Source organism: Nestor notabilis, unplaced genomic scaffold, assembly GCF_000696875.1.
Source record: "Nestor notabilis isolate BGI_N333 unplaced genomic scaffold, ASM69687v1 scaffold12158, whole genome shotgun sequence".
NCBI classification, from domain to species: Eukaryota; Metazoa; Chordata; class Aves; order Psittaciformes; family Psittacidae; genus Nestor; species Nestor notabilis.
Genome location: NW_009938905.1, coordinates 5457 through 28234, shown reverse-complemented (window position 1 = coordinate 28234; position 22778 = coordinate 5457). Strand labels below are relative to the sequence as shown.

Genomic DNA, 22778 nt, shown 5'->3' with positions numbered 1-22778 from the left:
TCTGTCCCCTGCTTCTGCCCTCCTCCCAGGCCAGGCTGAGGAGAGAAGGGTGGGTATCAGAAGTAGTTCTCATCCCTAATCACTATCCCTGTGTAACCCCACAAATCACTGCTAACCTGAAATAAAGAGGGCTGGTGTTGCACAGACACAGGAACACCACACCCCAGAAGAGTTAATGCTCTTTTACAAGCACTAGCTCTGTCACAGCAGGATAGTCCTTCCCTGGCAACTGAAGGTGGTGAGGGCTTAAGAGGTTTTTAAACACAGACATTAAGCAGAGGCCTGAAAAAATTACACAAATACTGTTCTTCATTAAAGAACTCTTTTTATTATTCGAAGAGTTGTTTTGCTGCTTTGAATATGAGATAATTGAGAACAAAGTTTCCCACCTATCAAGGGGTGCTTTTATTACATTAGCAAGCTCTGAAGACTTCATTTAAAAATCAAAGTTAAAGTTTGGGAAAGAATACAATACTTCCAAGTTTCTTTTATCATTTGACATCAAAGTGTGCATTATTCTTCTCTCATTCTTTAGTTCTTATAGGGCTATCAAGTCAATTGGAAAAAAAAATATCAATGGCAGGAAAGATAACAAGAACACAAAGTCTTTTCCCAAATTTGCTGTTGAAATAGGTATATTCCAGGCATTTCCTTTAACTTTTAAAGTTGTCAGTAATGTGCGATCCCTTATAAACACTAAGGGAAAGTAGAATAAAACATGCAGTACAATATGCTTATTACTGTAGGTGTAAGATAAGCTTACCAAGACAAAGAGAACATAAAGGTATCTCAGCCCTAATAAACATGGCAAAGGCAGTGGGAATTCCCCTTTCATAGGGTCAAACGAAAGTCCTCAAGAATAATATTCACATCCTCAGAACATCAACCACAACTACCCAGTGTTTTGTGATGCTCAAAGCTGACCTTCTGGATGTTATACGGATGACGGAAGTGCACCTCCACCATGGAGGCAGAATGTCCAGGCACTTGATTTGCACTCCAGTGCTTGGATACATAATGTCGGGTAACAAAGCCTGGCAGACTGAACTAGACTACACTGCTTCTTCAGAGGCCTTATGAAGATCTCGCAGTACTCTTCCAGGTTTGGGGTTCACAGGTAACCAGCAGCAGCAAGCTGCTCAGACTTTTGAACCTTGATCTTTCAGAAGTCACAGAAACAAAAGGTACAGAAATCAACTGGTAGTAACACATCAGTGAAACCTGACATTCGAAATGAAAAATAAAAAAGTCCTTTGAATCCAGAAAATCTGAAAGAAAAAAAATACTCAGAAGGGGGAAGAAGTGACTATTTAAATACATGCTTACAATAAAAGACAAATTTCTCTCAACTTCAGTCTGTGAAGCATTACATTATCACATCTTTTCCCAATCGGAGTTATCCAGACTTAAACACAAATAACAAAAGCTATCACAAAGACTTTTGAAATATTTCAGTGCTCGTCTGAAGGTAAGGTAACATGACCTGAGTAATCCTACAGGCAGAAAACTGTCAAGGAAAGCTTCCCTTGTGCTGACGAGTGTTTTCCATTATTGGTCAAGGAGTATGTCATACTCAATTCACTTTTACTCAATTCACACAGCTAAACAATGAAAGAGACATTTCAATAATGAAGTTGGGCTCTTCATAAGCAGGGCTATCATGAATGATAGGCAAAACAGACTATTTAAAATGCTTGATCGATAGAGAGCTCCACAATTTAGAAGGCAAAGGGCACCATGGCAGCTGTCATGAAACCGAAGGCAAGGGTTGTTTTTTTCCCCCAATTTAAAGCTATTAGATATTTTAACATCTTTGAATTGGGTAAATTTAGAATTCTTACACCAGAAATGTAGCTTTTAAAGCCCAATCAACCCACCAACGATCACATAAAAACCAGTCCTCCTACATTTGGTACATTTTAAAGAGTACTTAGTATGAATGCTTTTAAAAATCCAAATTAGTGATTTCCAACCATCATTAATCTTGATGGGGTCTCTATTATTTTGAAATTTGAAAAGCCTATTGGATTTTTAGCAGCAGTTTTAATAGAACAAATGCCATTTGATTCATATAACTTCAGAACAGCAATTCCATCATGTCACTTAACCACAGGAACACCTCGAAAACTAGGTGGCATTTACATGTGTATGTCACCATTGTAACTGACCACATATTAACAGACATATTTGTTGGCAAACAACAGGGCAGCGTAATACCCTGTATTCATGCCATAGGAGGTATGTCAAAAAACACTTGCATGTTTTTCATGTACACCAGTTGGCAGTTTAGGAACTTCTTTGTTTAGCTTCAGGAGGGGACAAGAGCTTGAAGATTCTCACACAAGTTTTTGTACTCCAGACATTGTTGTGCTTTATAAGTAACAAAGACCATAATCACCAACTAGTGATTTTCATTGTTCAAGTCAAGTGCCATGCAAAGTGAAAGAGCCCACAGTGAAAAAGCATTCACTCAAATTCTTTTTAATGATCCGCAAGCATTACCAGAAGACGTAAAGAACATTTAAAAATGTGAGCTTTATGCCGAGTGTCTTTTAAAAAAGCTAGCAGCATAAAATATCTTTTGAACAGACCAGATCTCTGTTGCATCTTGAACAGTAGTACATCATTTTGTGGTCCGCGATTTTTGACTCCCAAGTTTTGCAAATGCCGATACATCAAGACTTTTACCACTGTTACACTGTTCATATAAAGTCTGAAAGTTAATAAAAAACACAGCTGTGTCACATATGCATTCAAACTATATCTTTGTAACAAACATTGACACTTGAAATAAGTAATCACATACCAAAATATTCCAGACCACATAGTAAGATTTCTCTCTCAAATCAGAAAATATATACGTACTTAAGACAGCTTAGGTGAGAAGAACCAAGTTGGTAAGGAGTTACCAAGCTCTTCTTTCAGGCAGTAAACAGAGGCTGGAATACCTAAACATACAGGGACTAATCTACACGTATCAATGTCCTAACAATTCAGCAACTTCAAGGAAGTAAGAACAGTTGCAGTCCAAAACCCTGCACACTAGATCATTTCTCCATAATGATGGTTCTTAAATTAGAAGACCTACTACAGTTTTGGACAGCTTAAAAGCAAGGCTGCACAGTATGGACTATTTTAGAGAGGAAATGCTAGGGCAGTGGTGGACTTGGAAATAAAGCAATACAGATGTACTAGGAGATGGAAAGGAAGCAAAAAAAAAAAAGCTAAAAATCAAGATTACCATCAACCTTTCAACCCTTCCTGTTCAGAAGGATGTGGAGATTCTGCATGCTTGTAAACAAAAGCACTATGATGTGCAATGTTTTTCCAGCTGTAGTTAAAGCTCCGATGTACATATTCTGTCAGCTTTCACTACCAGATATCCTAACCTTTGCAGGAACATGTAGTCTCACACAAACAATTTACTTACCCTAGCAGCTCTAGAAATAGAGTTGGGAGAATTCAAGCCAACGAGCTGGCCAAGGATACGTTTCATTTCCTCTGTTGTTCCTTTTGCATTTGGAACACCTGCAATTAATTTTTAGTTATGCTAAAGCTGTACACAACTATGTATAAATTACCAGAGCAGTTTGTAAAAGCCTTAAGAATTAAAACACTGAAATCTTTTCTGAAACATACACAGGCAAACAAAATGGATTGTTACACCAACAAGTGGTATGTGCATGTAAGAGTAAAGCATTTTGTTCTCTTAAACTGAATTATAAATACTATTTAATAAAAATGTACCTGTTTGACAATGACTTTGAATTTGAACATAGGGATGTACCAGCAACTCCGAAACAGATATTCTTTGTTTAGGGTTTCTTATTAAACAGTGCTGCAATTGAAAAGAGAGAAACATGCTTTGCCTATAAATTAAGATTTTTCATAGGAATTAACAGTGAGTATCTTTAAAGGACCACGTAGATGCACGTCAGAACTACTTACTGTGAAATTACATACTCAGAAACACCCAAATTAACCTAATTGCCTTCATTACCAATTATCTTTATTCTAAAGTTTAGTATCCTGTTTTACTCAAGCAAAAATGTCAGAAGAGGTGAAGACCAGAATCTACAATATTCTTTTATTCCAAACAGCACAAAGACACTGAGATTTGAGAGTTAAACTGAAATCCATAAAAGCTTACTCTCTTATTATCTGCTGAGCAACACAATTAGGGCTCAAGTAAAAGCATGAACGAAGTTTTAAAAGCAGACAGACATGCAGAGTGAGGGAAATGGACGGTCAGCACAAAAGCTACTCTATTTACTTTATGTTGCTCAGCCAAGGGAGTTAAGCCAAACTTTTATCATGGAAGCTATATGAAAAGCAGCTCTAACTTAATTCTTTTGGAACAAGGCCTGTCACTACAAGTAGCAGTAAGCATTTAATTGTGAAAGAAGCTTCTCAAGCACAACAGTTTATGAAAATATGCTTTAAAAAATTGCTATTAATTGACTCAATATTAATCTTAAGGGACAGTTACCTTTAGCACATCTTGAAGATCCTTCTCAGCAATATCTGGAAATTCTATTTCATAACTAGGATCAACAATAGCATGCATTTTATTCATTGGATTTGTTATATGTTGAAATGGAGTCCTTCCATATGTCATACAGTACAAAATGCATCCCAATGACCACACATCACTTTTGGGACTTATCTAATACAGCAAAAAAAAAGAAAGAAAAAAAAGACTAGTTCTCACTTAAGGAACTGTCCCTTCAGTCAATTTATCTTATATTTATACAGTCATTTCACTTAACAGTATATGTTTAACATAACAGATCTTAGTAACTATCACACAAAAATCACCCAAGACATGCCATTATCTACTAAGACAGCGATGTGTCTTCATTCACCAATATTCTGTAAGAAACCTATTTTTATTATCTTCAAAAATCACTTTACTCGATGTTAAAATAAAATCATAGGTAGTTGTGAACAGCAGGATTCTAATTTCAGATTTATGAGTAAATACAAATAAAAGCATTCAGAAACCAGTAAGACATGTCAGCTATGTCTCTGAAGTGGGAAGCCAGAGTTCAGTTCCTCTGGGTTTAATGGATTCAGATCCATATTTCAGTCACCCCCGTGCTGTTCGTGACAGGAGGACTTTCTACTTCTTCTATTGAAGCTGAAGCACATTAAGAAAAGCACATAAAGGTGGGGGAGTGGTGAAGAGGGAGGTGGGGAAAGGGGCACACAGGGAGCCTGACTCCCAGCACAATGGTTAGTTTGAATTCTGCTTACATCAGCTGAGCTCCAGAACAAGTCTGCACTCGGCATGCAATTTTTAAATATGTAAAAAAGGTTAAAAAGTCTCATCCTTAACAAAAGAAATCCTTCTATAAAACACTGTATTTAGGAAGGTTTAGGCAGATTGTGATTCACTACATAGTAACACTTCTGTTTAACTGTTAAAAAGTCAAACAATCTTTGAGTGTGCATATGCACATACATGAGATTTTTTTTTTTAAACACTTTTCCATAAAACTATGTACCCCCATTAACTGAAGTTTGACTTCCAAGGTGGAATTGCTTTCTTTCAGTACTTTCCTCATCATTCACATTCTGTTGCCTTGGTGAAATTATAGAGTTCTGCAATACACAGTACTCCATAGCACAGAATAGAATACCCAGAACTCATACATGTTTCCCCCTAAAACACTAGACTTCATTGCATCATCTTTTAAAGACCTTATCAGGTATCACACATTTCTTCCAAAACCTGCCTTTCACTTAAAAGAGTTTGAAAGTATGACTATATTTGCTTGCAATTTTACTGATTGGTTCAGCACTTATTTTTCCAAACACTGTCTGCAAAATGCTTTTAGGTAGGGAGAGGAATAAACTTAGCCTTCAATCTTTGATCATCACTGTGGCACAATGGATTTTCTTGTATTCTGGTTTCAGTGGAAGATTTTGAGAAAACTAAGTCTTAAAATATATGGCTGAATCATTTTCTTCTTAACATGAAGGGAATAGGAGGAAAAAAAAGATCATGTGTTACCTTAGATCGAGATTTCCCATTTTCTCCATAGGAAGACATATCTTTTATTGCTTCAGGTGGCATATAATTCATTGTGCCAACCTAGGCATAAAAATGTAAAACTATTCAAGTAAAACATGCACTTAAAATTAACTCACTTGATAAAAAGTCAGACTTTTCTCCCAAAACACTGAAAAGCATCCTGCAAATTTGTTTCCAGTAAAGCTGAAGGCCATTGTTATTAAAACATGTAAAAACTCATATATATGAATATTTATACAAATATATAAAGACCAGCCAGCATAAAAGTTCAGCATTCATTGAAATTACTACATTAACATCATCAGCAAGTACTATAGCACTATAGATGCTAGCGAAGTCTACATCAATTTTCCAGAAGTATGTCACCTGAGAATCTTTAATGATGCTTGTCACATCTGGCTGCATTTGGTTTGCAATGCCAAAGTCAATTAGCTTTAACATCCCATCAACTATTAGAAAGTTTGCTGGTTTCAGATCACTGTGAATAATGCCTGCATATTAAAAAAAAAAAAAAAAATAAAAATTTAAAGTCAACCCAGGTTTAGTTAATCCAAGTTACTACTATGGGGTTTTTTTATTTCTCAGTTCCTATAACCCTTGCATAGAGATAAGGTGCAGATCGGTTTTACCAGGCCAAAACCACATTAATTCTTTGCAAATTTCATAAGTGTTTCCATTTCTTTTTAAACAGTTAAGACTTGCATGAGCTTATAGTTTGAATTATTACTTAGTCAAATCTGCAGGTACCCCAAAATAACTCCAAGAGACTTGAGTTGCATAGTTTCTCTCAGTTAGGGACAGGCTGTATGCCTACACTGCCATACTGAACTGCTATTCTGGAACAATTCAGTGGCTTATCCACTCCTGTAGCTTTCTCTTCAATTATCAGCTAAGCAGGTACTTAATAGAATTATATTGCTTAGTCTGATATTTTCTGCTTCCTTATCTCAAATGTACCATTCACTGAGGATTACACGACTGACCTCGAACACCCTACTTCCATGATTTATTATGATTTTTGGTTATTACCCATATAATCAACCAATCTGTCTTTATATTTTGCAGAACTGTTCACTTCAAGGACACATCACAACAGTATGTAGCTTGTGTTTTAGCTGCCTTTCTGTATTATTGAATGTTCCAGTGTTCTTGTGCTGTAATGAGGTGATGCTCTCTGCTATATGTGCAGATCTCTTCACTTTTTTTTTTCTTAAGTAGGAAAAGGATCCAAATCTGCTCTCCTTTATATTACAAGCCAAACAATACAGATGCATGCACTCCAGCTACATAGGTAAAGAAGAAAGGAAGACCTGAAGACCTATGACAAAAAGCTGATGCACTTTGTCAAAGTAAAACAACAGAGCTGTGTAAGAAGCTTTGATATTAATGATAGCTTTCTGGAGAGGATGAGTGGCTGAAATCTGAGTTTAATGGAAAAGCTGCGTTTGGAGTGTAGAATGTAGTCTATTGCAATGCAATAGAAAGCATTATACAATGGTAATACTTTTAGATCCCTTTAAGTTTGCAAAATCAGTCTACCTCTGCATCATGATTTGTCTTGTCTCACTGAAAATTTTTCATAAGACAATAAACACCCATCTTTGAAGATCACTAGGCTTGCACCAAAATTAAAGCAGTACCACCTCCAAAATTTAAACATATCTGACATAACCTATACAAATACCTAGAATTATTTAATACCATATTCATGGATTGTGTGAACAGCTTCCAGCATATTTTTCCAATAGCTCTTTCGTTCCAATGGATCAATTTTTTTCTTCTTTTTGAGCCAGCTATTGAGGTCAATATTTCCACACTCCATTACCATGTAGATATGATGATCAGTAATTTCACTGAAAATAAATAAATATACTTATGGTAAAATTTAAGGCAACTTCTTTACATAAAGAGATACCAGTTTAATAAAATTGTTTACTCACTAGCCATAAAGGCGGATGATCTTATCACTATGTTGCTGTAGTTTACTCAAATGAGCAATTTCATTCTTATAGCTCTCAACAGTCTGTTGATCAGCTTCCTCTAGATTCACATACTTGACAGCATACAGTTGCTTGTTTTCATTCAGTACTTGGAACACCTGCAAAACAGTATCAGTTAATAACTTCATTCAATCCTAGTTCTGATTTACTATGGTTCTTTATCTCACCACAGCCAGAATTTCAAAGAAAACTCTACCTTTTCAAAAGGAAGAAACAACACTAGGCAGCATAAGGAAAAAATAAAGAAGCCAACAGTTACAACAAACAGCCCTCTATCAGAAACCATCTTGGTACATTATATTTCATTAGGTTTATTTGATCACAAGTCTGAAATGTTCCTAAGATAAAGAACACAAAATAACACCTCCCACAGAGCTAAGGATTTGACCTGACACCACACATCCATTTCATCACACCAAGATGACTGAGGTTAGACCAAACAGCACATCAGAGGCTGAGGGCACTGAGTCTGTTTAGTCTTAAGATGAGAAGGCTACAGGGAATCTTATTGCTGTTTTCAGCTATTCAGCAAGAAGGTATGTAAATGACAGATTCATCTTGAACCATCACATTATGAGATGCAACAGGCATAGCTAATATCAAGCAAAACTCCAATTAGATATCAGGAAATTTTTTCGCCATCATGTAGACAAACAGGGGAACAGGTTATCCACAGAGGCTGTGGCATCTCCATCCTTGGCAGTACTCAAAACTCAACTGCAAAAGGCCTAACTATTCTATGATTCTATGAGCAACCTGCTTTATTTTGGCCTTGCTTTAAGACCACCACTGGACTAAGTGACATGCAGAGGCCCTCCTCCATCCTGCCTCATTCTACAACTGCACACTGCCAACACAAGAACCTTTTCTTTGTGGAGGTCTCTGCTGACTGGAGCCCATGTTACTCCACTGTACAAGAAGGGCATGAGGGAAGACACAGGAAACCACACACCTGTTAAGCCTAACCTCAATTCCTTGCAAAATCACGAAGATCATACTGAGTACTATTGAAAGGCATTTAAAGGACAATGCAATCATCAGGCACAGTCAACGTGGGTTGACAAGGGGCAAATCCTTTTAACTGATTTGATATCCTTCAGTGATAAGGTCACCCACCTAGTGGATGAAAGGAAGGCAGCTGGATTTTTCCATATGCTGCAGATTAAATACTGCATAGGCTGTTACTGAGGATTAACCAATGCATGCATGTATCAAATGTCCCTTACAGAAGTCCTTAGGCTGTCCCTGTGACTAGTAATACAATCTTCACAGATTGAGGCAATAGGTGAAGCAGAGGTGTGGGAGACAGAAGAGAAATATAAGTCACATAAAACTGTGGGGGTATTTTTTGTTATAATTCTCTCTTCTGAACAAGAGATTTTGCCAGAACTGTTTCCCAAACTCCTATGACCTCAAATTTCTTTACAAAAAGCAACTCACTCACCACTCCAGTCATACTTAACACTCCATTTCTCACACAAGTTACAGAAGTAATAGAGGATGGTCTCTCCACTTCAGGAACTTTAAATCAACCTTACAAACCATGTAGTTCCCAACAATGTAATCACACCACCCTAAACAATAGTGCCTCAAATTAAGATGTACAGTAATAACGCAGCACATCTTAGAAACACCAATTTTGTTAGGAATTTTAATACTTGCTCCACCACAGAAATTATATTCAACCCATCTACCTTCAGGCCTTCATGCAGAAAGCAAAAGGAAGTGGGCTCCCACCATTTTTTACTGATTTAAGTGAAATTTTTTTAAATGCTCATGACAGTTGGGCAATCACTTTTTCCCAGATCTGTAGCTTCCATTCAATATTCTGATCACATCTGTTCAGAGGTTTGTAAAGGATAAACAGTGAACTTCAACACCACTCCCTTTATCTACTCACTGGATTTACTTCATTTCTCCACTAAAATGAATAGTACTGTGCTTAACAGCCTGTAATAACTGAAGAATGGTTTTCATAATACATTAATTCAGTTATTATTGCAGGCTATCTGAAGACTCAGTTAAAACTGCATTGTACCAAATCTAATCTGTGTACTAGATTTCTTCTGCGTCCATGAGGGATAAAGTCTAAGCACGGCATTGAAAAAAAAGTCTAGGTTCCGAGTCAAACACTTTGTACATGTTAGTACGAGGCACTCTTTAGATGACTTCGACATGTATGCTTACAATACAACTACTATTATATGAGTGACTGTAAAAGGATAGAAAAGTATCTTACCTTACTTGAGCCTCCACTACCTATTTGCTTTAATATTGTATAAACTTTTCCTTTTATAGCAAGACATTCATGTGAAGGTATAGAAGTTGGAACCTATGTAAATACAGAAAGAGGTAAGAAAATATCTATTGGTTATTATACATGCAGCAGTACTTGGTAAAGCTCTACTTTTTATTAAGTTAACATGCTTTAAGTTGACTTGGTCTTTCCAAGCAAGATAAAGTGTAGTAAGGCTAAACTCTAACTGAAAGCTAAAGATCATCATAGCTAAAGTATTTGTATAATGATCATCACTTGGCATGTAACATTATTAAACTCAAAAAGATACGAATGATTTTCACACTGGAAGTCAAGAAAAGGGTGTTCTTTAAGCAGGTTTCTCAGTTCATTAGAGACACCCCCCTCTTTACAGATAGTGTTGGAAACTATCATACCTAGATTATCTAAGAGACTTTCAGTCACAGCATAATCATAGCTGTACTGCACCTACTATTTTATTTGAAGTTAATTACTAACTAGCAAATTTCAGTGCTGTGAAGCTGAAACAGCCTGTATTGCCTATACCTGCTACTACACCAAGCTGTAGAAGGGCCACATATTTTAAATACATTAAACCTATCCCCAATTCTGTCTACCTGAATGTGCAACCCACCTAAGGTAATCAATTTCACATGATCTCAGGCCACTACAAATGCATTAAAATGAAGAAGGAACATAACTCTTCATACTTTACCTCCCTCAGACTCATGTGTTTTTTAAACACAGGCTGCTTCTCTTTATAGGTACTCCACTGTAGTTAGTCGGTAGTACCACTATAAAACCATAACAGAACAAGAATAGTCACTCTACTTCTGAGCCTTCCCAGGTCCTACTTCACGGAAGAGGCAAAATTTCAGACATAGACTTCAGTATTTTGACAAGTGAACTGATTTTTCAAGAGCTGACTTTTTTTACTTAAACTCAGACATATATATGAAGAATTTATGAAGAAACAGTTATCTGGAAAACAAGCAGAGTACTTTTAGTTTCTCATCCAGAAAGATGAACAGTACTTTAGATAAGAATACATACATATATTTAACCTAAAGAAATCTCCAATGAAAACATGTACTGAAAATAGTAGAAGACAGCCTAAAATAGTTACCTGCAAACCAACTTGGTTTTGAAATGGAGTTGCTGGAGTATGTGGTAGGAAATATGGGAGCTGGCTGTAGGGAGTAGAAATTTGACATCCTGGTAGAAAGTTGTTCTTTACAACTGGCGTTCTGAAACTAAAAGAAATTATGAACAATGTTTGCATTTAGTTGTATTTTTAAATTATTCTAACAAAGTTTAAAGCTACAGTGCTTCTTGAAAGTTAAACCCTATTTGACCAGCAAAACCTAAGCCTCTGCTACATTCAATAGCATTAAGACCACTTCAATCTCTTCACTTTGAAGTCCTTTGGAAGTACACTTCAACTAGAACATACTTGGGAATTATTTCTGAACATAGTAACCAATTAAATCTCCATATCCAGATACTAGCTGGATACAGGGATACTCCCCACAAACTGGAAAATGAAAGCACCATATAACTAGAAGACCGTAAAACAAGATAGTTTAAGCCAACATTTGGTTTTCTTCAGCTTACTGTTCTTTATTCAAAACTTTTTTAAACGAAGAGGAATTTTAAGTGAGCATATTGAGACAAACAACTTCAAGGCAATCATGAAAGGGTTTTTTGAGAGCTGTAGCTATGCTGTATATGAGCAGAAACATCATGTATTTAAGAAAATTAAAGATTGCAAGAAATCCTTGATATTTTTTTATTTGTTCCCTTGCTGTATTTACTGTACATTTAGTTATGTTATCAAATACACTTTTTTCCCCTACAGTATGTACATAAAGTCATAAGATCAGAATTGGAAAAGAATTCATATGCCTAGGACTTTTTTGTGGATAATAAAACAAAGTTCAGAAAAAAAAAGTCAAAAGCATGGTTCTCACCGAACACAAAAGCACTCAATAATCGTGCATATTAACCATGTGCTGTACATACTGTGTGTAATGACAGCTTAGTTTACAAAAATTTGTATTACCAAAGTTTGAAAGAAGCAAGAACAGAATCTATTCAAGGACTACTTTTATCAAGTTCTACTATGAGATGATGTGCTTTATTCACTACATGTATTCCAAATTCCACAGCTACAGAGGTCATACCAACAGGAACAGTGGTTACTCATGACATACTTGACCTATGTGATTCATCCCAGAGACTTATGAAAATAGTAACTAATCATATAATTAGAAAGATTTATCAATATATGACATGGGGTTTATGCCTAATTTCCGATTACATGGACAAACAAATGCTAGCATTTCCTAACTTGAGTGCTCAATTCTGCAAGCATCTAGACTCCTTACACTTGTTTTTTAAACCCACAAACACTTGCATCACAGAAACTAGGCTGATATGCAGTTATCAATCTAAAAAGCCTGTCAGCCCCAAGAAAACAAGGCTTCCAAAAGATAGCATCACATAGCAGGCATTAAAGAGGTAAATGCTCTAACAAGGATTTAATGATTTGATGGTGAACCTCCAAATGCTGAAGAGCTGACAAGGAAGACAAAGTTCCCAAAATGCAATCTGAATTTTAAAGTCAGGCATTCGACATCAAGTGTTAGAAACACTCAGAAATCGTTTGCTATCTGAAGAAAAACTTAAACCTTGATAAAAACCACTAAAGTCTTCCCAGATATTGACTACCATTCATATGCACAGCTCAAAGAAGTAGCTTACCAGTCCATATAATCACTGGATCTGGTGCTTGGTGTTCCACAAACATGTAATGGATCACTTTTCTTAGTAACAGCATCTGGTGGTGATAATCCTTTTGAAACAGGATGACTGGATTGTTCAAGGCTCGAGTGTTTTTCCTACAGGGGGCAAAGCATCATATTATTCTATACAAGAAGCCACAATCCAGAACAAAGACATTGTTTTTTCAACATGTGAAGGCTGCTGCTGCTAGAAAACCACTACATATTCCTGTTACCTCTCTATAGCAGCTTTTCTGTGTCACTTCTTGACTTTGCCATTTTTTCCTGGTGTTAACGCAGTTTAATCTAATCTGATCCAACTGCTTTCTATAGCTTTCACCAGAACTAGATGGTTGCTGTTGACTTTCAAGACTCCTTGGCTCCGGTATCTTCAGCTCCTGATGCTGGTCTTTATTTTCTGATGGAAAAAAAAATCCCAAAACAAACAAAAAACCAACAGTCAGATTATTAAAAAGACTTGATATTTAGTACTTGAAACTTTCCGTCAGATTTCTCCCACAGTTTCACCTCATTTTCTGTGTCAGAACAAACAAACACAATTGACTTACTGGAATCAGGCATTAAAAGGCATTAATGTAATCTTCAGGATTCATATTCAGTTCAGTGTAGTAATACAGCAACTTTCTTAGGAAAATTTTAGGATACTAGTAGAAAAAATCTCCAACATGCAGAACAAGATCATATTCAGAATTTGCACTACAACATCCTGGGACACTGAGCAGGTTTATAAAGCACTGATGATAGGCTTATTGCAATACTTCTAATTTGGAGTCTGTTGTCTGAAAATACAGGCAACCTATAAGAACTACAAAAACATCACATATTAATAGTTACCTTCTTTTTTCACTGCAAGACTTGTACCATTTTTGGCTTTGAGAGTTACAGTTGAATTGATAGCTGTTTCTGAGCTGCTCTCATCCAACATCTGCAACTGTAAAGAATTTTTTTTCTTTAAGGACTAAAGAAACCAAAAAGCATCTTAAGAAAATAATCAAAGAACATCCTAAGCACGGTGTCCAGAAGACATTTCCTTGTGGTAACAAACAAGTATTACTGATGCTATTTTTAAATCCATCAACATTCTGAAACTCCATCATAAAGTTTCTATAACAAAGAGCTAAGTGTTTTCTATTCTGGACTTTATTGTGCACCACAGTTTTCAACCATAAAAGCCACATCAAACGTTTCTATTCACAACTGATTACTCAACAGTAGAAATAAGGTAGAATTTTCACTTGAATTGAAAAAAAAATGTTATTTTCTTTTCCAATACCATAGACTGTCAGGTAGATTTCCTTATACCTATTTTAAAATGAGATTTGAGTTACCTTTAAGTCTCCCAGGTCATATGAATTACTCCCACTAGATTTTGGTTCCGATAGTGGAAAAGGTGCGATGAAGGCCATATGCCTGGAGCCAGATATTTGCCTATTGAAACACCATTGTTAATTACACTGCATACCAACATACAATGTAGCGATCACCTTTTGTGAACCAGATGAAAAAGGTAGTTGTACAAAGACTTTTGGCTACAAGTTTCAGATGTACAGAAAGGCAGATCTATTCTGACAGCCAAGTAAGAAACAACACAAAAAAAACCCTTTAGCACTACCAACATCATTCTACGAAATGACACAATTCGTTGTCTTCCATAGAAAACAGTGATAAGCTATGGCTAGGATCCTAAACCCCAGTGGTGTGGTATTTTTAAAACCTGACAGAATACTATTATGCAAAATACCTTAATCCACTACTTCCGCAGATTCAGAATATCATGCGTTGGTTAACTTCTGAGAGTTTAAGTATGTGGATTTTACCCTTTAGCTACATGTTTCTCCCCAGAGTTCCTATTTCAGCACGTATTTAATCACACAGAAGTAAGGGAGGACGAAAGTTAGCACAACAGGCTTCACTGGGGAGAAAAAAGCTCTTCTTTGTTTACTTTCAGGCTCTGCTACAGTCAGATAACATGTAGCAAAGTGCTATTTTAATTGACAGATTCCACCACTGCTGAACAGTTACTCCTCAATAAAACAAGTATGACTGCTCTCTTAATGTAATGATTATCATATGACTTATGCTAAAAATGAGGATTCAAAAATCTGACATTACAAGACTCTTAATATTTAGGTCAATTTTAATACTAACATCTTACATTTCCATTGTCCAATAAAAACACTGTTGAAAAGAAGTATTAAAATCTATTGTGCTGTAGTAAACCCAGCAACTATACCTCTTCATAACACTGGCTGTAAGTGGGATACCTGTCTTCTCCACATCATCATCATCATCATCAGTTACTAGTTTAACAGGAACCCTCCCAAACGGGCAGATCTAGAAGAAATTGAAAGTTATCAATTGTGTAAAGCAGAATGATAAGTTTGAGATTTTGAAACAAAGTGTTACATGCTCTACCTGGTTAGATTTGCTTAGTGGTCTTAATGGATTGTGGTAATTAACTAGAGCATCAAGTTCCTGTGATCTTTCCTCCCTGAAGTCAAAAAAAGAAAACACAACATCATTTAGTTTTGGTTTAAATGATGTTTTAAGACATTAAAGTTAAGAAATCAAGCCATTACCCAAGCAAAAGTCTGGTAACAGTAGAAGGATTTTCACCACAATCATTCCTTTTCATGCTTCTGTGATTTCCAAATATGCTCTGAAGTCCAGACTCTTGTGTGCTTGATACTGTAGGTAAATTAGTTAGAATTATTTAGATAATAGGGCGGATTGTACTTGTTTAAAAAAAAAAAAAAAAAAACGACAAAACAAAAAAAACAAACAAATCCTATAGCTCCTACAAGCTACAGGTTACTGCATTGAAAATGGAACCAAGCATTGAAGGAGTAAGATTGAGGCAGATAAATATGTCTGCTTATTAGACCATAGCAGATTATGAGTTATCTAGAATGGATAAACATTAGAAAGTATTTTTTCCAATCTAGAATTACAACAAGCATAAACTCTACCAGCATTTTAAGTAACTGCAATTACCTGCTATGTTCTCTTTCTCCTCATCTGAAAGCAACTGCTTTTTTTGTGAATCCAAGTTTTGTAGAGCAGTTTCCAACATTTCTAGTGGAACAGCAGAGCACTCCACAGCTTTCTGAAGGAGCTGCTTACATTTCTTCACATTTCCTAAGCAGTAAGGAACAGTTACAAATAAAGGAAATAAATAATAAAGTCTGTAATGGAAAGAAAGCCCAAGACGACTGAGTATCTAGTTACTGATTTTAATAAAATGGCTCTGCTTCATGGGGCACTTTAAACACCTAAGTTGTATCCTAAAATACAGTTAAAGAAAGTACGGGACCAAAAGTCTATTTTCCATTGGTAATGGTTTCACCTAAAAAAACAGAAGTAAACAGAATATTGAATCAGATGTATTCACAGTCCAGAGTGTAAACAAACAGTTTAATCTCCTTTAATTATTTATCATAGTTAATATTGGGGATAATTTCTCATACTAGGCAGTATACAACAACTTGCATGATGCTGACGAAAACCATGAGGAAAAACAAACCACAAAAACCTCACAATATATCCATCAAGGCTGCTTCTTTCAAAGAAGAAAACAGCTTTAAGGGAACATGCTTGTCTTTCTGGATAGAGCAAGCTGTTAAAGGGAATAAACAAATAGAGTGAAATAGATTACTGCTCAAATCACCCATGGAAGGGAGATTAAGGCAACACCCAAAAATATGATCCTGTGGGTAGACAGCACATTTCTGGTGGAAAGTTGTGTACTACTAAGTACCACAGCCACATCACCTACACACAATAGGAGAGAAGTGATATAAGCCCAGGTGAGCTTTGTAGACTACTGACCTAAAGTATTGAAGACCTATTGTTCTAGATATATTAGAGCATAACTCATAATAGTCTAGAACAGTCTAGATGGAGAACTGGAAGAGCAAAAGAAAAAAAAAGTCTCAAAGAGTTTAGTAAGAGAAGGAAAAAGAAAGGAAAGAACAAGTGGTACGAAAGTAATCATTTATCACCTCCTACCAGCAGGCCAATGCCCAGCCAGTCTCCAAACATCTGCTACTGAGAAAAGGCTATTCCCAAGCAGTTTTTTATTGCTAAGCATGATGCTATATATGGTATGAAATATCCCTTTTGTCCCAGCTGCATCCCCTGCCAGCCTCTTGTCCACACCCAGCCTTCAAGCAGAGAAGAGGCCAAGCAAGAAACAGAAATCCTTGATGCTGTGCAAGCACTGTTCAGCAACAGTTAAAACACTTGGCGTGTTATCAACACTGTTATAGTCACAGATCTAAAACACAGCTTCATATAAGAAACTTAATCCTGCCCAAGCCAGATCCAGTACATCAAGGAACAAGATACAGGGGGGAAAAAAGGAAACCAGAATTTTTAAGACATCGCTCTCAGAATGGCTTGCCTAAAACATTGTTGTATGGCACCATATGGCAACGACTATGATTCTATTTTAAATACTAACAAACTGTCCCCCAGCTGGAACATGTCAGCAATGATACTGTCAAAGTTAGTCCACACCATTTATGAAGCAAAGATGATACGAACCATCTCCACTGCCCCAACATGAATGTTCAACAGTGGAACAGGAAACAGAAGAATCAATCAAACCCCAATTGTTAGCTACTTAACCTGAGTAGCAGAGGGAAACATTTAATTGGACCAAATTACGGCACATTTTAGTTTAATTAAAAAAAAAAAAAAAAAAACAAAAAAAAAAACACAAAACAACCAACCAACCAAACACACACAACAAACAACACCACCCACACCAAACTAAAAACACCACAAATCTCCAGTTGGAAAATTCTTTGGAAGGAGATCATTTCTTCCACAAGCAAGCTGAAAGTATATAAAGGGAAATTACCATCCAAATTTGAGCATAATTTTTCAACACAGCAAGAGCCTTACACACCACAAGATCAAAGATGGGGGGGGGGGGAAATCACCGCCAATTTTCATCTTGAGTTCTATCTAAAAAGAAAAAACCTACCATGAACTGTGCTTAAAACCAGATATTCCTGTTAAATTTCAGTCAGAAAAAAAGGAAATCCAGATTTTTCTTTTTCCAATTCAAAACCTGTCAGTTTCCTTGCAAATTATGTAACAGAGCAGAAGTTTAAAACATCAAAACCCAGAGCACCAAACAGGTTTATCTACACACCTTGTGATAGCTCAAACTGTGCAAAAGCCACATGCACAAAAGCAAATTTCTTGCAGTTCAGTCTGGCCAGATGAAATTGGTCCCGTGCCTCCTCTGGATCTTGAAGACTGTAAAGACAGCATATCAATAGTTATACAAGGTGGAGAGCCTGAGTAAGAAAGATGAAGTTCCATGTGCTGGGTGGTGGTTTTAGATAATTGTGGAAAAGCAATCAATCTATTGAAGTTTTTCTTCTTTAGAGCCATCAGTGAAGTACAAATAAGCAAAGAATGTTAAAAAACCAACAATTGAAAGATAGCAAGCTGACTCTTTCCAAAACCCAGAATGTGCTCAACTGGAAGAGAAAGAATAAGAACTACTTATTTGTCACAACTTATTCTGCAAAACAAGTATTTTTCTTCAGAACATCCACCTGTAGCCCTTCCAGAAGCAAAAACTCCATTCTTCTAGATGCATCCACTCCTATAGTAAGGAGGTTGCAAGGCAGGAAGAAGATGACTTTAGATACACCAAGAATGGAAAAATGTATCGCATCAGTCAGAAGAAACATTATACACACTTAGTTATACCCCACAGTAATATGGTCACAAAATTTCCAGTCACACAATCACAGACCATTATATTAAAGCAATACTGAACTCCAAAATTTTGCTAGAAGTTATAAGCTTTTCTACATTGAAAAGAGCTTCTGCAGCTGCACCCAAACAGTCAGATTCCCTTAGCAGAGATGTAGGTCACTGAAGGAAGATGTTTCTGTTGTTACATCTATACTACCATACCTATAGAAAACTAGAACATCAGCATTTATCCAACAGCTAACTCTATCAAAGGTTCCATGGGAACATTGACTCCTTAGAAGATGCACAGAATTCATTCCCTTTTTCCCCATATTTTTAGGTAAGTCTTATTAAAATTTGGTAACAAAAGTGAATTTGAGCCTGTTTACTGCAGATATACCAGAAACAGCAGTGGCAAACATGGTATACTTCAAAACCATAGAGACTGTGCCACAACATTCAGACAACATACTTCACATTTAGCTTTAGTAAATTTTAACTCTAGTTTTGCATTCAGCTATAGCTGGCACAGTAGGACAACTGAGGTGCTTGCACCACAGTACAACAACATTTAAATATTCTAGAGGATCTGCAGCTTAAGTAAATACTAGTCAAGATATAGAAGGCCTGGATCTATACCACTATGAAATAACAGATTAACATTATGTTTCAATGGACTCCCTTCCCCCTTTTAATACAAAGGAAAAAAAAAAAAAAAATTTAACACTTATTAGGAAAATCCACAATCAAGAAACAAACAAATTTCTTCCAGAATTCTTCCAGAATTCCACCCTGGTTCAACAGGTAAGCAAAGGCAATGCATAGGAGTGGGGACAGTGAAAAATTTATACAATAGCTTAAAAATATACATCAGAAATACAACACAAGGCTAAAGAAGATGTATTTCCAGTAGAATTCTGTGAAATTAAGAATGAGAAAAGCCTCAGTTTAGTCATGTTACTGAACTCCAGTAAGTTTAAGGACAGGCACAGAATAACCCATCTGCAGGCAAGTCAGAGTAACAGAAATTAAGCTGTATCATTAATTACATTCACTTTCAAAAAGCAAGTTAAAGATTAAGTTCCTGTAGAAAGCAGCAATGACTTGGATAGCAATATGCAGACAAGTCCTACACGTTAGCAACAGGCATCAAGTGCCACACACTTGGTGGCACTGTGCTACAGCCAGAAGCATTACGTGAAAACAGGCCTGGCATGGTTGGTGTGCAATACAGATAAGCACAGATGCAGCTGACTGTTCACCTTCACCTATTTCACAGTACATTTAAGTGTTCTTCAAACAAACTCAGTATCGTAATAGGTCAAAAGGTTTTGGCATAATCGGACTACAGCTAGAGAAGATACCAGAACAATACAGGTCCAGTGCCAAGAATGGAATAATTTAGCTTTGATCAGAAGAAAACAGTGTTGATGTGAATAGACACTAAAATCTCAAGCCATTGTCACCACTTCTGAAGGTTTCTGATACTCTGACTTGCTTTTTCCATTAAGTGGGACATTTCAGAGAACAAACAACTCTACTAAAAAGCACCTTTCTTCTCCCACCAAAGGCAGCATCATCAGAGCACCTATGTATCAAAGTGTTACTTGCAATAGCTTAATAAAAAAAAAAAAAAAAAAAAGCCACACAACACAAACCACTCAAGCACCAAGAGAGTTACAAGTAATAAGCAAACATGCCAAACACAGAAGATCCAAATAACTACTCACTGACTAACGTTAATCTCCAAAAGCTACAGACAAGCAACACTGCTGTTCTTTTTTTATACCCGATCAGTCAAGAACAATTTCATGTTCTGGTATGATTACATGTGAGAAAGACTAGCTATATTCACTGAAAGATCACCTGCTCAGGCATAATCATTAAGGACTGATGCTAATTAAAATGCAGCTCTTCAAAATATTTGTTGTAATATTTCAAGTGACAAAAGAACTCCTTACTAAAGAATCAGATTACAACGTGTCCCAAATGATGTCTGAAAATGTCTGAACATATCTGAACAACCAACACTGTTCAAGCTCGGACTGAATAAAGCAATAAATGACCACAAACAACTAATTTCATAAGCATGGAATTATTGAATGATGTTATGAGACATTCTTCCTACCCTAAGGCAGCTAATTTAGTGTAGCTGGGATCAGTCTTTCTTAGGTAAGGGATAAAACAGATGAGACAAGCATAGACCACTATGGTTTGACTAGATGGATTAGATAATAGCAAGGTGTCTGCCTCACAGCCAAATCATTTATAGAAGACCACATGGAAATCAATGCTAACTTATCACATAGACAGTTTAATACACAGATTATAGTTACCTAAAGTTATATCAGATTTCATCCACACAGCTTCTTTTGAGCTCAAGTACAAAGCTGAAAAGAAAAAGGGTCTCATGCTATTTCCTTATATACCTCACACAGAGCCCCCGAAAAAAGTGTCTTAGCATCTCTAAATCAAATAGCTCTGAACAATCATGTTTCTGAGCATATAAAAAAAAAAAAAAATGCAAGTATTGCAGAGATGACAGATAAGCTCATGAGTCAAAGCTGCTCAAGAGTTTCAAGGAGCCAATATGAAACCATCCATACAAATTAATCTGTTGCAAAAATCACTAATGAGAACAAGACATTTTTATCAGCGTTCCAATGCAGAATTTTTAATGACGAGTTCTTATACTGAACATTTATACTTACGCTTTCAACTCAGCAAATCTCACAAGGATGCGAGCATAGCTCTCATCTTGACTGTGCTTTTCTGCAGGTAATGCAGTCACCGCCTGACTGTAGCGTCCAATGAGTCTATTTAGTAGGCTAACATCCTTCTGAGGAATACCCTTTTTCTCTAGCCTAAGCAAAAAACACAGCCAATCTTCCGGATTATTTGTCGTCATCATTATCTGATTAACAGTTCCCGAGTTATCTGACAGAAAAACAACAAAGGAGATTGATTAAAACTGCAATAAACATGAACACAACACTTTTTAGATGCCTCCATTTAAGATTACTAATGACTTTTGTTTTAAATATTAGAGCACTACAGTTAACTAAAGAAACAAGGGGAGATGAAGTGTATTTTGCAGTCATTCATACTGAAGAAATACTAAACCTTAAATTCTTTCAGCTAATGGTTCTTTCACTCAGTTTAGGCTAAGATCTGCTACATAAGTGACAATAAAGTAACAAGACACACATACCTGTTGTATCAGCTGAGATTTTAGTACAGTTAAGCTCATCTGTGATATTGTCTTCATTTCTATATTTGCTTTTCAAGTCTCTAACTCTACTCATGATTGAAGCAATTTGTGGCAATCCTCTTTCACTTAGGTCCCCCTCCTCCATCTGCAGACACAAAAATTAAACCAATGAAATTACTGCAGAACACTGCTGTAGCTCACCTTAATTGGAATTACCATGGGAAAGCCTCTCATTTTGCAGCTTGAGCCCCAACCACGTTATGTAACAAATACTCTATTAAGGCTTTGTCAGTGTACTTATACAAGTAAATGTCTTTGTAGAAGCCAACTTAGATGAGCTATTAAACGCTACTGTGATGTGTTTGCAATCATTTCTTAAGCTGGCAGTTTAAATCTAAGTTTGCAATTGATAACACATCAAAATAAATAAAAAGTGTTACGCCCCTCACCCTCCAGCCTCAATATATCATAGCATAGTAAGTAGTACTCAAGACTGATCTGTTGAATACGAGTCTAACTTTCAGATTAACACAGACTTGCAAAGACACAGCAAATTAAGATACACTGAAATTATAATTAGCCAGCACTTCATTAGAAGACTTAAGAGCTCCACCAATCAATAAATGCTGAAAGCTACTGGTATAATAAAATGCCTGTTGGGAATACACAGCAAGATCAGAGATATTTACCCAGCAGAGCTTGTGAAAACACACAAACACACTCAGCAATGCCAACAAATGCAGCACAGCCA

General features: G+C 36.4%; 1 protein-coding gene across 1 annotated transcript; it reads right to left on the bottom strand.

The window, feature by feature from the left end:
- Positions 1 to 2623: 2623 nt before the first annotated feature.
- Positions 2624 to 22172, bottom strand: TTK (TTK protein kinase). The gene is made up of 21 exons (XM_010019591.1): positions 22028 to 22172; positions 21528 to 21753; positions 18260 to 18366; positions 16093 to 16236; positions 15678 to 15786; positions 15514 to 15589; positions 15332 to 15432; positions 14427 to 14526; positions 13933 to 14056; positions 13314 to 13495; positions 13058 to 13194; positions 11421 to 11547; positions 10277 to 10369; positions 7978 to 8135; positions 7739 to 7890; positions 6404 to 6528; positions 6017 to 6097; positions 4490 to 4666; positions 3748 to 3838; positions 3431 to 3528; positions 2624 to 2713 (listed from the first exon to the last, which is right to left on the bottom strand). Exons 1-21 carry the CDS (start codon positions 22170 to 22172, stop codon positions 2624 to 2626), a joined length of 2643 nt encoding a protein of 880 aa, XP_010017893.1.
- Positions 22173 to 22778: the final 606 nt, after the last annotated feature.